Source organism: Mya arenaria, chromosome 4 (assembly GCF_026914265.1).
Source record: "Mya arenaria isolate MELC-2E11 chromosome 4, ASM2691426v1".
Classification (NCBI taxonomy): Eukaryota; Metazoa; Mollusca; class Bivalvia; order Myida; family Myidae; genus Mya; species Mya arenaria.
Genome location: NC_069125.1, coordinates 32,172,939 through 32,190,058, shown reverse-complemented (window position 1 = coordinate 32,190,058; position 17,120 = coordinate 32,172,939). Strand labels below are relative to the sequence as shown.

At 32.0% G+C, this 17,120-nt stretch overlaps 2 protein-coding genes across 5 annotated transcripts in view; one reads left to right on the top strand and one right to left on the bottom strand.

Moving 5' to 3' along the window:
• Nucleotides 1-275: 275 nt before the first annotated feature.
• LOC128231486 (lysoplasmalogenase-like protein TMEM86A) lies at nt 276-9,902 on the bottom strand. Its single transcript, XM_052944373.1, has 2 exons — nt 9,774-9,902; nt 276-8,880 (listed from the first exon to the last, which is right to left on the bottom strand). Exons 1-2 carry the CDS (start codon nt 9,792-9,794, stop codon nt 8,011-8,013), a joined length of 891 nt encoding a protein of 296 aa, XP_052800333.1. The 5' UTR covers nt 9,795-9,902; the 3' UTR covers nt 276-8,010.
• A 219-nt stretch (nt 9,903-10,121) lies between these two features.
• The window catches only part of LOC128230291 (ankyrin repeat and sterile alpha motif domain-containing protein 1B-like), a 126,958-nt gene continuing 119,959 nt past the window's right edge, over nt 10,122-17,120 (top strand). For all 4 annotated transcript variants that reach the window (XM_052942441.1, XM_052942444.1, XM_052942442.1 and 1 more), the window contains exons 1-2: nt 10,122-10,343; nt 12,755-12,835. In XM_052942441.1, coding sequence (XP_052798401.1) covers nt 10,189-10,343; nt 12,755-12,835 — 236 coding nt within the window. In that variant the 5' untranslated portion in view covers nt 10,122-10,188. The remainder of the gene's footprint in view (nt 10,344-12,754; nt 12,836-17,120) is intronic.

The following is a 17,120-nucleotide window of genomic DNA, read 5'->3' as shown; positions in this document are numbered from 1 at the left end:
CAGTATATTGTCAAGATAAATGGCACAATACATGGTCAAGGTCACCATACAAGGTCACCGTACATGGTCAAGGCTTTGAGTCTTGTTCTTATCATTTAGAGTTTGTGCTTAAACATCAGAAGTTCAAGCTCTGTGAAACTGTATGATTTGAGCCTTTTGTGTCTGTTCCAAGTCTATTACATCTTGAAATATTCTTATGAAACTTGGGCCATATTATGTTCTGCGCACCAAGGCAACATTGGTCAGATTAAACGAGATGTTAATTAAACAACAGCTTTCCATTTTTCGTGTTTTTATTTCTAGAATAGAATGAAATTTAAAACATTGAACAACAGACAACAGCAAATGAACTATCCAAGAATGTACATGCATACCTTTCATTTAGTTACCATCTTGTACAGTCATGTGAAAGTATTATATAAGTGGGATTCATTTTCATGAAAAAAGTTAGATGAAAATTAGTGCAGTATTATACTCAATCTCCGATGCAGTATTAAGCAGTGATCTCCCCTAACAGGCAGAATAGAACTAGGCCACCATGCGCGAGTATTTAGCTGGATATCAGCTTTATGAATAAACTATTTAAACTTTTTTTTTTTTTAAATGTTTTTTCCTCTCTCTTTTTTTGGATAGGTTTTATCAAATTTCAATTGTACAAGGTGGAATGAGGTTAAAATACAGTAAAATCAAAGATATTTTACAATCTTTACCAATAGGATTGATGCAGTCACCTGATTTGCATGATGGCAGTGATGATTGTACTATAAGGGAAGTACCGTAAGACTGCATGGACTTTGTATTCTACTGAGGAAGGAAAACCAACATTACAATAATGGTTATGGAAATCTCGTGATATTACACAATAGTCTTTGTTACCAGTACATCCACAAATATTTCTTATTTTAATGCATCTCCTTATATATAAATAGATGTTGTTAATTTACAAAATGAAAATGTTCACAGTAAATAGCTTCAACAGGCCACAACTGATAAATATAAAAAAAATTGGCCTCTCTGTGGTCATTTTTTTTCCATGATTTTTTTCATAACAGTACTTATGGGTTACGAAGTAAAATCAATAAGAAAAAAAAAAACCCTGAAGAAGTGGATAGTGAAATGCCAAACTATTACATCACTTGATCTATATTTAGATGTCATTATTTCACAAAATGAATATATTAACCTTAAAAAGAATATAAATAGCGACATAACTTAGACCTGTCAAAACACGTCAGTTGATGCTGGCAGCACTATAATAAACGGTATATATTTAGAGAATATTTAATGAGTTGGTCTGAATTAAGGAATTAAGTTAATTTATGAGTTTCATAAAAAATGAATGTACACAGATTCCAAAATGGCAACAAAAAACAAAAACAAATTTTCATCCATATAAAAATTATATATATAAGCGGAATAAAGGAACTATTACTGGAAGCAGTGCTACAAATTATCTTTTTAAATACCCGCCATTTTTCATCAAAATTAATCTTATGCCTTACCCGCCATTTTTCATCAAAATTAATTTTATGCCTTTATTTTTTGGATGTTTTTCTTGCTTAATTTCTAATCTTTGGTGTAAAAACATTAAAAGTTTTCTTTAAATCCACTTGTTTTCACCAAAATGCTTAATACAGACAGCGCTGTAAACTAAAAAAAAAACAATTTTAAAAGATGACTTGATTCCTGATATATTCATATGAGGTAAACAACAAATAATCATCGAACACATTGACTGTTTTTAAACTATTTTAGAAAAATTTGTATTGTGCAAGGTTCCTTTTTACTGCTTGTACATAAATGTATTAACAACAGAAATATATAATTCAAAAACATAACAGGTTGCATTGGAAGTGCATGAAACCACAGACCTATAAACCATATACAATATGAACATAGGTTCCATTAAATTTCTAAATTTTCAATCAATAAGAACTAAAAAAGAAATTTGATGGTTCGAGGTAATTGGTATGTATTAACCAAAATAAATGAACCCGGAGCATCGCAGACGCTCAGTGCATTTATTTGGTAAATGCATATTATTAACTCCTAACCAGTTTAATGTTTGAGATTATATTTTGTCTCCTGCTCGAGCCTTTGTTAAAATCTTCAGATTCATTTGATGAAAATCAATAACTTCTGACTTCTGATTTACCAAAATAAATGACAGATTTGAAAAAATACTGCCATCTCATTAGACAAAATATAATTTCAAACACTTAATGGCTATAAACAGTGTATGTATGATATTCCAATGGCTTAATAATTATATTACATGTAAATTATATCAAAGTACATGTAGGAAAGAAAAAAATATCTACACTAAATGCAACTACAAATCATAATCTTTTTGCGGACACAGCTTTTAGCCAAATCGCTATAAAGAATATCCATTTTTGGATATTATGTATCAAGATTTTATTCATCGGAGATAAACTATCCAGGCGAAACTACACTGTGTAAAACAATGAGTAAACAGGCAAATATCCGCAAAAAAGGACTATTGAGACACCATACAAGTCTCTGAACACAACAACATATTACTCAGCACTAACTATTGTAAATTGTGTGTATATACAGAAATGTGAGACAGTTAATGACACAGATATAAACCTGTATTAATAAAAAAAAAGGAAAAATATTTATCCCAAAATTAAATTGAAAAGACTTCCAAGATAAATGAAATACTGACATGCCTTGGAAGATATTGATAGTGTCATTTATGTTTATCGAAGTTACTTCCCTTAGAAAGAAATAAGCCATGAAGACCGTGTCTTGCTATTGAAAAAAATATGTCAGATGGAAACAATTATGTACTAGTACAATATTATGTTTATCATAGAGTTTAATAAGCATGGCAGAGTTGTCAAGGGTCGCAGCCGACGGACAGGCATCACACAAGAAGCAAGCCCATTACAAAATAAATAATTTGATTGCGTATGAAATAATACTAATAGGTAAACAACTGTACAAAAATTTATTTTATTTAAATTTCCTAATATTGTCCTGTTAGAAACAGGTATGCAAAAAAAACGTTCAATATACAGTTTAACCTTAATATGAGGAGTTTTTGTTCATCGTAAATGCAACAGACTGTTACAACTACCGTATGCATTTCCGAAACACGTTAGAGGGAAAAACAAAAATAACAAATATAAATCCTAAAACTAATGTTCATAGGAATAAAAATTCTGAATACTAAGTGTTCCAAATTGTATCTATACAAAACCATTGGGATATATTTGTATGATAAACATCATTCTTTCATAGAATAATTAACCGAGTTATTTTTACTACTTATTAATAATTGTTAATAACCCCCAGGGATATTATCACCATCCAGTATATCTAGTTTTGCAGTAACACTTATCTTGAACTCATCCCCTAGGGAGATCTATCAGAAATGAACTGTCATTGTCTCGATACAGGCCTACTTTCTTGTCAACAATCAATACTTGGCAATGTTGGCATACAGCAAACAGGAATTACTTTCCAGTATAGATGATTCTATGCAAATATCTGTTATGCCATTTAAACTGCAGAAGAATGGTATCAATATTGTTTTATATGCATTCTGACGATTGATAGAGATCCATCAGTGAAAAAACAATGATATTTCACAGTGCAAACATTGTGTATGTGTATGTGTGCATACATCATGTTGTTTTTTAATAAAATGCAATTAAATGTCTTTTAAAACTTCTAAAACTGCTTTTAGGCATCTAATAAAAAGAAATTTCTTTGTTGCATTGTAAGGTCACAATATATACACCTAGTGAACACCAAAAGTTAAACTTTTACTTGTGGCTATGCCACTTGTGAAATCCATTTTTTGTTGCTCACTCAGTGAAATATATTCCGATCTAATACCGAAAGAAACCATTATCCGCGAAGTATATAAATTAAGTTTTTTTTAAAGAAAGCAAATCAGAAAACTGGAATATCTTGCTCAAAAATTCATATCATGTGTGTAAAGAAAATCTTTTTGTGATCTATCTATGTATAAGGTAGAATATTTTAAGCTTTTAAGAACTAATACAGAACAGCATTTTGTTGACACTCATTTGAACAGGGTTTTTTTGTGAATCAACGGCTAAAACAGTTAAAAAGCAATAGTGTTACAATTGCTTTTCTGCAATAAAAGAGCATTATTCTGTCACATCTTTAGCGAATCATTAACAATTGAAGTGTTATTTGAACTTTTATTATTTAAACATGCATTTTGTTCACATTTCACACAATTTTGTGTTTTCAATGCACCCCCGTTTTAAACATGAAGAAATCCCTTTAAAGTAAGAAATAACCAGCAACAACCTTTAATGCAATGGCGATGACAAATCTCAGCATTCCAAAATATGAATACTTAATGCATGAGTATGTACATTGTACAATATTTAATACCATATGGAATATCATTCAACATCCTGAAGTATTGAAATTAATGTATATTAAAATTTCCCAATAACATATTCACATTACTTTACACAAGTGAAAGATTTTACCATATGAATATTAAACAGCGGCGGTTATAGGGGCCGAAAAAAAGGAAGTGAACCCTAAAAACACCCAATTTTAACCTTAAATTGACACGTTTTAATAACAATTGAATGCTAATATATCTATAATAATATATATTGCTGATACATATTTTTTTTCATCAAGAGTATGTCCACTTTATTAAATGTTATAGATTATTCTTGAATAAAGGGTTGAAAATAATCAACTTTTTTACAAGTGTCATTTCAATACCTATGAAAATAAAAGTTTTTAGGTGCTCTCTCTTTCTCTTCCCTCTCCTTCCATATAATAAATACCGGTATATATACACATAAACAAAGTTTCACAATCTCTGGTCAAAACTGCCATATGGCTGTAAAAACCCATAATTTCATCACACATTTGTACCAATCACTGTCCAAGTTATATTAAGACAATTTCCTTGTAAATGCCATCTCAATTATTTCCATTAAATGGGTCTCTAACCATATATGAGATTGCAAGACAAATTCCAAGTGCATACAAAGCTGATGATTTCGGTTTTAAGAGTCAGAAACCATATATGAGATCAGATTCCCGTGAGAGTGAATCATCAGGTCACAAAAACCACATAATGGCTTTTGTTACATCTAGACTTTGTGATGACTGCATCATCTTAATGCTTCATTGACAGTTTAACCCATAAAAAGTCAATGATTTCTAGATCTTTAGTAGGTTTTTGGATACAATCATGAAATCTACCCAGTACATCTGAATGAAACTTGACAGTTGAATGCAAAATCAATAGGGACAGTTTTTTAAGACAGTGAAGTATATTAAATCACATTATGAACCTTTCTTTGCTTAACACGAACAAATGTAATTATGAAATCGTCTGCAAAACAAATCCTGTTGAGGTTTTCTTGTTCAGAACAAAGGTACATGTCAACCCAGACTGATTGAACTACCCAGCAAAATTATAAAAAATATAAAATTAAATTAAAATAAGTAAAAAAAACCTAGAACTTCCTGCTTATAAGGGACGAAACCTCGCAAAGATGAAATTGTCTTTTTTGCTGAGTGTGTCACATAATAAAAAAATTATGTAAACATGGAAACAGGTTGAATTGACAGAAAACAGTTCAATATTAATAAATATGTACATTTCTCATTCCAGTTACACACGACAAGCCTGTCATAAGTCATTTTCATATAAGCTTCTCAAAAACAACCTGCTACTGCTATTGCTACTGCTAGCTACTTCAATGTGCTCATTGGGTCAATATGATATTTGGCTTCATTAGCGGTCAATTAGGACTGTATGCCAACAACAGATCAACAGATGTGACATTTGTGGGTCATAACGTATAACAGTAACAACTATAGGGCCTCGATGCATTCTGTGTATTTACACAGTTGTGTCGTATAATTTATTGCATTCTGGGATTGTATAACAAATGATTTAATACAGGATGTGAAACTGACCCGCAGACATGCAATCAATATAGAGTGTCTGTGACATCATAATGCTGTCCAAACATATTGGGTCTTAAAAAATCTGAGTTTAGAGTAACAGTCGCAAAAATGCCAGATTGGGTAGGCACAAGTCAAGTCTGAAAACAGCAACGCAAGTCATGAATGCGTACCATGATATTTCAGTATATTGTGTAATAAATAATTATTACTTGAGTTTTTTTTATCTTATCAACACAAATGGTCACCAACAACTACAAATCAGACAATCTGATATATTTTTCTCTAGGGTCGAATAAAAAACTTTAGGGTCGAGGAGTTTTGCCAGGTAGGGTCGGGTTGCCGTGAACACAGGTATTCTTTTAGCCCTTACCCCTCCTAAATACGTTGCATGATAATGATGAAATACATCTGGAGAAAATGACATACATGTATCATACAAATTTCTATCTCGTGTCTATGTGAGTATATACAACCCTAAAACAGTTGAAAAAATCTAATTCACACAGCAAGACTAGCAGGAAAAGTCATATGGGAAAGACAAAAGTACAAAGCCTACTGACTTCATAACATCATAACCATATCATATTGCACATTGAAAACATGAAATGTCTATATTATTTAAGAATATCAAAAGCACATGTACACAAGATTATAACACCTTTTTTTCATCTAGACTAAGTCAATAAATTATATTACATAATAGTCTTTTAATGCATGTGTTCTAGACTTTATGAGCAAACTATTACATTAAAAAGTTAATTGTTTTATAAGGAAGGATCGTTAATTAGGTTAACAGTCTAGCAAGGTTTAAGAAATGTAACGACCGACGACCCACATTTGACAGCAAATAGCTGTTCACTTTACAATACACTAACAAAGTTGATTTCTTAAGCGAAAATGGCTAAAGGCTATTCAATTAAAGTCAAGAATTACATTGCAACTTCAATAAATGCAATGCACAATGATCTGAAATATATCTAAAAATGATATAAAGTTTAACCCATACTATGTACATGCAATTGTGAATGTGTTCATAACTTCATATATATATATTTAGCACATTGAATAGATTTGCACTAATAAAACTGGTGTCTTTCGAACACATGAAAGACATTTTTATGTCAACTTTGTCAACTTCAGACAAACCAGTTGTTGAATGTTTGCCAAACACTTTGCAGTATGCAAAAATACAAATACTGCCTTAATATGCAATGTTACAATTCAGAACGTTAATTATACTTAGACTGCACTTTAATTAATTGGCTCAGTGAATTATTTACTGAAAAGTTAGAAACATAAATAATATTGTCTGACAAGTGAAGTGACTTTCCATGTCTCACTCTATAAGACAATCAGGAGTACAAAAAAGTCTTAATTAAAAACTTAAGAAAATATGTTTTCTGAGGGCGTATTCATAAAGTATCTTAGTGAAAATTTTCAACTTAGTAAAATAATGCTTTTATTTGAAGTTGATTTTTAACAAAACTAACAATGTTTCTTTACAAAAAAATATAAAAAAAAGCAAGAAACAATCCAAAGGCATACTGGTATGATAAAATTTGATAAATATAAGAGGCTATTATTTATAAAATTATTGTTTAAAATTCCAAAAATATAATCACTATTAAACTTGAAAATTTTCACTAATTAACTTTTATAAATACCCCTTCAGGAATTGAATTAACAATCTATAACTGAATTTTGTTTAAATTTATAATTATATAATGATGTTCATGTATTTACATTGAATGATACAAAGTAACATACAGAAAATAAATCTTGTAAAAGATAGCTTACAGTAAAACAAATATACTGGCAATACACAAACTTAGTTAACTGACCAGTCTCTGAACTGACAGAACTTTATATGAGACTGGTTCAGATTCCTAGAATCTATGTCAACGACTGAACAATGGTCCCATCAGGGAAATCATCAAACAGCTACAATACTGAGATTGTTCACAGCAGATTTTAAACTGAGTGTTTTATGTTTTTTTGTCAGTTTTAAATTCACTGACAAAATATATTAATCCGTTCTTTAAATCTTTTGTAATTTTTTCAATTCACAGCTTCCCTTTCTTCAAGTGATCGGTGAATTAACATGTCACATGAAGCTAGGCCTGGCATGGTAACGAACCCATTTGCCTGAATTGAAGAGTCACTTGGTTGTCTAGAATGACCGTTTTCTTGTGTACTTGTCTGCGTTGACTCTGAATTGGCATTACGTTTGGAAGCATCAATAAGTTCGTCTACTTGACTATCAACTACTGACAGGGCGATACCTAACTGTGCAGCGTAGTAAGTCATCATGATTATTGGGTGAGCGTAAGGTATGTGAAATCTGAACCTGTCTACAGCTAGTGTGACATCGGAAATAACAAACGCTAGGGCTCCAAAACATCCGGACAGCTTGGTCCACTTGATGTAAAGATCTCCAAAGAATTGCACTCTTGCAACGGCCCTCCAAGCCATCGTGCAAATTACCATTACATACAGGGCAACCATGTAGACCATGATGCCATGTAGAGCCGGACTTAGGAAAGCGTAGAATAAAGCTCCGAGACCGAAGATAAAGGTACCAGCATAGGGGTTAAAGGGTTTCCAGCCAAATGCTCTTGCATAGCAGATCTGAGCAATAGCAAAGCATCCTATGCCAACTTCAAAGTAACTCTTTGCCCAAACTAAGCATGCGTCTCCTAAGCAGGAGAAAATAAGACCAATCAAAACCCTTCTTGAATATCTGTAGTACTCTGTGATGCTCATTCCATTTAACAGAACAAACAGGATCAGTGAAATGATTGGCAGGCATTTCACAATACAGAAGAACCATGGTGCACTGGTCTCTGAGGCTGGTGTGTCAGCAAACAGCACAAAGAATATTGTGCAAGTCTTGAAGAATGGCACCAACTTTGGCCCAACACTCTTCAGCTAAAAAAGATGAATACAAAATTAATAAAAATGCATTTAAAGTCACGTGATGATTTACATAAAAAAATATTTTGGAAAATAGTTTATTCAATTAACAATTCATTAAAGCCCCACTGTGAAGACAACCAGAAGCTGCTAAAAGTTGCCCTCTGAAGTTCCTTTCCTGGGAAATAACCAGTATCAGTGTACATGTGACTATAAGAGAGGCTATACTTGCGGACCACTTTGGTGAAAGGTCAAACAATGCAGCTTTATTTTATTTTGTATGGATAATTTGAGCAGGTCATATTCATTTAAAACACATATATGCCATGAAACCAATTCAAAATATCTTTGAACAGGTTTGTAAATAACTGATAAAAATTTCATGTACAGTACTGTCAGTGTTGCATAAAATATTATAATTAAAGATGTCTTATCATCGAAGGCATGATCGATCCTGTCCATTTTTAAAGATCTATTCCGTTATTCATGAATATAGATATAAACAGAAAAACACCAAGTTGACCTTTGCTTCAAAACTTTTTTTTAATATATGTACCATTGAACTTCAATTTGAAGGTTCTTTGTTGGTTTAACATTGCTGCTAATATAGGTCAAGGAATGTTTATTGTCCATAAATTTTGAATAAAATCAAAGCAGAGATGAACAAACGCATCGTACAATGAAGACAATCGTATTTATCAATTACAGTAAGTAGAAATGAAGTTCTTCAATGATGGTAATAGTGATTATGAAACAAAGAAAAAAATTACACTGGCGAACAATGGCACTAGGACTATGAGAATGCGCAATTAATTTATGCTAACAGACAGACGGCAAAATATAGCAATAAAACATGAAATATGATATACTTGATATATATATTAATTAAAAAATGTTGTAAAACCTACCACAGTCAATGGGCTAATCATAACTCCACAACAAATTGCCTAAATTCAAACGTAATACAACTCGCCTTTCCACTCCACCACTTCACAAAATGTGTTATTGTTTACATCAAGATTCTATTTATATCTTACATCAAAAGTCATGTGCTTTTTCTTTTGATTCGTTCTATTGGTGAGTTTAAGCTGGGTCAACGCTTAATAAACCAATCACCACCAGCTTTTCTATTACTTATAACATTCGGTATACTTCGGATAGAAGAAAATTACACATATGTTATATGTAATTTGATTGGTTAGGGTATTTATTATCGACCAATCAAAATGTTTAAGAAATAAGTAAAGTTGCTGAGAATGGATGCTCCCAGAAAACAAGGAAGTGGTGATTGCTTTTGATATTTTAATAGATTAACCGTTGACGATGTCATTGTTTGGTATTGGGCAAAAACTGTCCGCAGTTGGTAAAGAGCAAGAACTACTGGACGCCTCCCGGACGGGAAATTTAGCTACTATTGAAAAACTTCTGCCAAGTAAACAAGAAAAATCAAAGAGGTCAACAGTTGGTAAATTGACAAGGTACAGCTGTTTTCTATAATGATTGTGTGCAAATATAGTAATGTCCTTGTTAGCAACCCCTGCAGCGTAGTCTGTTTACACTACTGTAATGAAACAAACCATAATAGTGTACTGGGGTTATCCCATAGTGGCTCAAAGCTTGGAATTAAAATGTTATTATTGAGTTGACTATTGATGTGTTGTAATCCATGATTGAAGTCATTCTTCATCCACAAATTAATAATTTATTATGAACCCTAGTTGGAAAAACGTGTACCTGATGCTAGTAGCTTTACATGACTTAAGTGTGGAAACAAGCCGTTCTAACACCCGTAGAGAGCATATTGTTTGACCACTTAATTCTTCATGAAAGCTTCATATGCAAACATCATACCAGTATATGCTTATCCAGAAAGAATTATCTTCATGATGGCACAACTACTATTAACTTCCTAAGTGCTCCAGCTAGATCAAAATAGAATGGGAAGAGCCCGCATGCCCTTTTCTAGCCCCCGCTGCCTTTTTATTATTTGACAGAGCCGGCCCTTTGATGATTATTGCATACAACTTGGTTTCTGCTGCAGCACTATTTCTGTTTAACATAGAATCAGTCAATGTGCGAATAAATGTTATCACCATGTTTGTGAAAAATAGCAAAGCTACAAATTCCACACCTCTTTTCTACTGTTTTCTTCTGTTTACATTTGTGTCACCTGATGGACCCATGCATTTGCTATATAATACAGCATGTGCTGGATACCAAATATCAGAATGCAAGTAAAACACACATTGTGATGCTTTCTGGCAAATGCCAAATAACTTAGCGAATGCATTTTTTTTATTTTATAGAATTATTAATTTATGGATGGAATGATGAACATGTTGCATAGTTTATACTGGTTTATTGATGTTTGTTTATGCATTTATATTGCATTTTAGCAGTATAATTGTATCTCTATAGATCCTATAAGACATTATTTTGCGCAAAAATGTATGCTATATTTTGACGTTATCAACGTTGACGTCATTTCCTGTTCATTATATACATACAACCTGATGAGGGCCGAATGGCTGAAACAATGTTTCATAAATAAATAATTTGTGTTGAAGTTGGATTTATTTAATTATCACCATAACACATTTACATACAAGCCATATCCTCTGGTGGGGTTAAAAAATACAACCCCCCCCCCCCCCCCCCCCTAAAAAAAAAAATCAGATCAAGGTTGGCAGTGGAAAGCATACATAATATTATGAGATAAAATTCAATGAACACACAATCTGTAGCTTGTTTTGTACCATCAAAGACCATATTCACTAAGATCAAAAATTGTTGTATTATGAGTGTGTTTCTGCAATTATTTCATGAATGATATCAAATTAATAGTGAAAATATTTCATTATCTTGCTCAGTTTATAAAAATTTATTTAACTGAATGTGCTAAGTAAAGTTTTTAAACATTCTAGTGCTTTAAATTCAAAATGTCTTGTTTTCTTAATTTAATGCTGATGTATGATATATTTATGCCATGAATTGACATGATGATGATTTAATAATAATTATGTTATTTATTCTTATTTTGTTTATATATATAAGAGGAATAAATAAATGTCAGTATATTTTTTTAAATATTTCATTTTCAAAAGCCATAAATTGCATAAAAAAATCTGCAATAGTTGATAAGCATAGTTTGAGACATTTAATTACAATTTAGATTTTTGGACATTTCTGATCAGATTATATTGGTATCCTCTTTTTATTATCACCTTAAAAAAATCAGATTAAACTTGATTTTGGATACTTCTCCTTCCTTAATAATGCAGATTCTCTTCATTACATAATTACTAAGATAATTTGCTATATTTCATTAGCTGGCAACTATGACCAACATGTACTTCTAATTGGTACTTCAAATTTTTTAAATGTTCTAATGGAGTTTGGTCACTATATTTAGATATTTTTTATTGGAGTCTGGTCACTATATTTAGATATTTTTTATTGGAGTCTGGTCACTAGACTTAGATATTAATTACTAGAGTCTGGTCACTAGATTTAGATATTAATTACTAGAGTCTGGTTAACTAGATTAAGATATTTATTACTAGAGTCTGGTCTCTAGATTTAAATATTTTTTATTGGAGTCTGGTCACTAGATTAAGATTTTTGTTATTGGAGTCTGGTCTCTAGATTAAGATATTTTTAATTGGAGTCTGGTCGCTAGATTTAGATATTTTTAATTCAAGTCTGGGCACTGAACTGGTAAGTAAAATATAAAATCCATAAGACAATCCTTAGGTTTATAATGAAAAAAATGTACACGCTAGACCGCAAAAATATATTCAAAAGAAGTTTACTTAGTACTCTAATACCTACACCCCATAAATACAGATTTGGAGGAGCGTATTGCTAAACAAAATGGTGTACATTTCAGCATTTGGAAGAGCGTCAGTGTAAACTGTGTGGACAGAAACGGCTACACACCCCTCCACCATGCAGCCGTAAATGGACACAGGTGAGTGTCTACACTTATGCTACACTTGTAAGTTTAACTTGTCTGTTTTCCAACAAAATGGGGAGGTATTGTCTTGTCATTGTAGTTGTTATTGTCGTTGGTGAAAAACCAGTGTCGGCCATAACATTGATAGAGTTGAATTAATCATGAAACTTGGTATAGATGTTCCATTTTACTATTTGAACATGTGCAGCAAGTCCCATAACTCTGGCTAAGATATTTATCAAGTTATGCAGATAGTTTTCTGCAATGCATTTTCTATCAGATGTATAAACTTCAAGGAAAAAAGTCAAGGAATTTAAGTAATATGTGAACATTTCATAATGCTTTTTTTAATTAATGTTTTAATTATCAATGCATACAGATAAATTTTCATGTAAATTTAAATTTAAAGAAGATTTGCAACAGAAAAAAAGTACATACTGTTAAAGAATTTTGAATAAGAGCTACACCAAAATACGTTTCTGTAAATGCGGTATCCAAAAATACTAGAGAACTGTTGCATTATGTATATTCCCGTCAGAATTACATATTTTCTAATCTTCTCTATGTTGGTTGGCACAAGCAACCTACTCATATGGAAATGAAGATGTTTTATTTCTCTCCAATTGCCCATTAAGGGAAAGTGGGATTCTCTAAAGATAATTACTGTGGTCAGTTTTGGCACCAATCAATACCAGAGTAAGTGTAGCCGTGATTATTTGTTAATTTGAGCCCCCAGTTGCTTAATAAGGCTCATTGCTGTTTTAAGATATCCAGTGCAGACACATGTATTATATAAGGAGTGAGAATCTTGCACGAATTCATGGATTTCGCCGACTTTTTTAATGACTAGACTTTTTTGTTTTGTTAAATCCTACAACCAGTACAGATACGTTTAAATGCTATCTTAGGCGCTTAAAATGCTTCAAACCCGACTTCAAGGTGCTGCCATGGTCCCCCAGGACCCTCAGGCAGAAAGTTCCTGGGCTTTTACTTTCACCCATTCTCACACCAACTCAGGCAAAGAAAATCAAAATATTAATTTTATTGTTAAAATGCTATTATGGAAGCATAGATGCTAAAAAATTGTTGTACATGATTGTTGCAAATTATTCATTCTACAGTCACCGAACATCTTTTGTAAAAAGAATGTAAAATTTAATAGATATTTTAAAACATGGAAGAAGTCTGTTTTCTGAGCGTGAGTCTCAAACTGACAGGCTCAATACATTAGTGAATACTGCCCCTGAACTTTACCAGTGCTCCAGCTAGGCCTAAATAGCAGGGTGGGCTAACCCGCTGCATTTTATGGGACTCTGCTGCCTTTTTACTACCCCTTGCAGTGCCCATTTGTTTGACAGGGTCAATTTTCAGAAATGAGCCTAAAAATAATAAATATTCATAATTTTGATACTCAAGACTGTAAAGAAAAAGCTAAGGTATTCATAACAAACTATTAGAATTAAAAGTAGCTACACAATAGGAATTGAACATTGGCCCTTGCAAGTGCCCCATTAAGGCTCATTCAATGCGCATCATAAGTGCTCTTTTCTGACCTAGCACCCTCCCCTTTTCAAATCCTTGCTGGAGCACTGCTATACTGAAAACTTGAATTGTTCAGATATATATTTGTTGAGAGTGTTTTCTTTGTTTTTTTGTTTACACATTAGCTCCAATATTGGACCATTAACAAGTTGAATAGTTCTAACTGTTTTATAAATACCATGTAGTTAAATTACAAAGCTGGTTATGTATAACCGCACATTCTTTATAAAAATTTGTCCTTGATCACATTGTAAAAAAAATCTTTGTGATTTTGAAATTATGCACACGCATGAAAATGCTCAGGTATAATCTTTATCACTGAGTTGAGGTGTGGTAACTATTACTTCCCATAAAAAAGATGCTAAAAATACAGTTAATTTTATTCAAAAATGTACGGTAAGACAAGATTGCAGTTTCATGCACTTTGGTTAAGTTTCTTTTCACAAACTTAAAAGCACATACAGTGATTTGTAACATATATATCTTTCACTGCCTGTGCTCTCCAAATTGTGATTTTTTTGGACTTTGGAAAAGGAAAATACAAAATCTTGCCAAAATAGCTGACAAATAATATTAAATATACATGTTATGACTTTTTTTACAAACACTATACTGTTTAGAGCTACTTTGATCTTCATGAAATTTAGCATGAAATTCATTGCTAAATTTCATGAAATTCATGGAATCTGTTTTACCAAATTTGAAAGATATTATGAATTTTGGGGGGAAATGGACACATTTATATTGTAAGGGGAAACAGCCTTTAGAGGGCAGGAAATTGTACAAAGAAAAATTACTGACATATTTTCCTCCAATCAAAATTACGAATGAGCTTATTAACTAATTTTAATATATGATACTTCAGATCTAATAATGATTTAGTTTCCTCAATTTTTTTCCTCAAAAATTGCAAAATGGCTTTCACAAGAAAGCAATCCCTAAATGCCATATAAGACAGGAAAATCATTGAGGAAAATCATTGGTTTTTCTAAACCCTATAAGAGCTGGATATGTATGATCGTTTCATTGTGAGAAGTTGGTTGTTGTCAGTAATATGCCCCTGAAGATTCATCTGCCTGGTTCGGGTGTAACAAACGTCAATAGAATTTGTATCCATTATAAATGATTAATGCATGGCACCAGGGCCCGTTTCAATCAAGATTGGAAGGCTTAAAGCTGCACTCTCACAGATTTACCATTTTTACAACTTTTTTTATTATTTTGTCTTGGAATTATCAAAATTTTCGTAAATATCTGCCAACCAGTAATATAAGACTGCTGACAAAAGATCAGATAGCAGATTTTCATATTTCCGTTTGGAAATTAATGTTTTATGGCTTAAATGTTACTAACGGTTCAAGAAAAATGCATAAAACATCATTTATTTGAACTTGAAAATCTGATTTTTGTCAGCAGTCTTATATCACTGATTTCTATGCATTTTTGCATAAATTGGGTTGTTCCAAGACAAAAAAATTGTCAAAACGTTAAATCTGTGAGAGTGCAGCTTTAAGGTCGTTACTTTCTAGGTGTAACTCTGTTTTTGGCATAAGCTGGGTTTCAAAAAAATATCAGATGGACATTAATTGCATACATTCTGTAACTATACAGGTGTCCTCGAGCACTTTTAAGCAGCGCAAGCTTTAGGACTAAAGATATCTTATTGAAATGCTGCCCAGCAGGCCCAAAAGTGTGAAAATACTTTGCTAAATCTCAACCAATTTTTCTTCACAGAATAGTGTTTGGTGCGAAATGTCTCTATATTAGACAGCAAGAATTTTAAAAAAAAATTGCACTTAATGAAACTAATTAATGATTAAATGGAACTTTGGAGGAATTTTTCATTAGAAGCTTTTTAAGCAATTAATTCAGAATCCTTCAGGCAATCACATTGGTGGAGATGGTTTGCAATTGCAATACAATTTAATAATTGATAAGATACCCCAAACCGTTATCGTTTAAATTTATACTTTAGTTTCTAGATTAATTCCTAAAAATAAACCTAGTACTGTCAGAATCATTGAATTTATATTCAAAAATAGCCACAGAATGTGTTGTTCAAATCGAAAGGAATTTGTCTGAAACATTCACAATAGATCAACATGACATTTTCTCAGAAGGAAGCAGTATGTTTTATTGTAAGTGTTTCCTGAACTCTGAATGTTAAATTTTTCAAAATTCCTTTGTTAAAGGGGCTAGACACCAGATGGTCCCAAAATCGGCAAATATTATTTCCACAAGATAAGCCTAGAATTGTCAATACGAGTTTTAAGTATGAGGCCGATAATACCTCATTTTACATGAATAAAGAATATTTTGTCGCTGTCTCAGCTGAGTGAACCCATTTAAAATTAGCGCACAATGCTTTACCAGTTTAAAGTATGTATATTTAGCATGTGAAAGTCACGTGATTAATACAGATACATATACCGCAGCTATTTTGTAATTTTTCGTAAGATATGTGATACATCGGTCAGTAAGACAAAGATATCAATTTTACGTAAGTTTGTGACAATTTTTCTGCTTTTTCTTTTGATGGTATCATCAGGTGGATAGTCCCTTTAATATATTGGATTCTCCTGTCTGCCATAAAGTAGTCCAAAAATGAGGAAATGTTAAGCAAACAGGTTTTCTTTGAATTAGTTTGAAAGGTTTATTGCACCGATTTTTTTAAGTGTGAAAAATATCTACACTCACAGCTTGATCTATGAAAATAAAACTAGAAATCAGATACAAGATATTAACTTATTTTTGTCTT

What these genes read in the sequence shown, in the direction of transcription:
- LOC128231486 (XM_052944373.1), bottom strand. Translation starts at nt 9,794, where the DNA reads ATGATTAGCCCATTGACTGTG. An exon ending in TGATTAGCCCATTGACTGTG is followed by an intron (nt 8,881 to 9,773) that starts GTAGGTTTTACA and finishes CATCTTTTTTAG; the next exon opens with CTGAAGAGTGTTGGGCCAAA.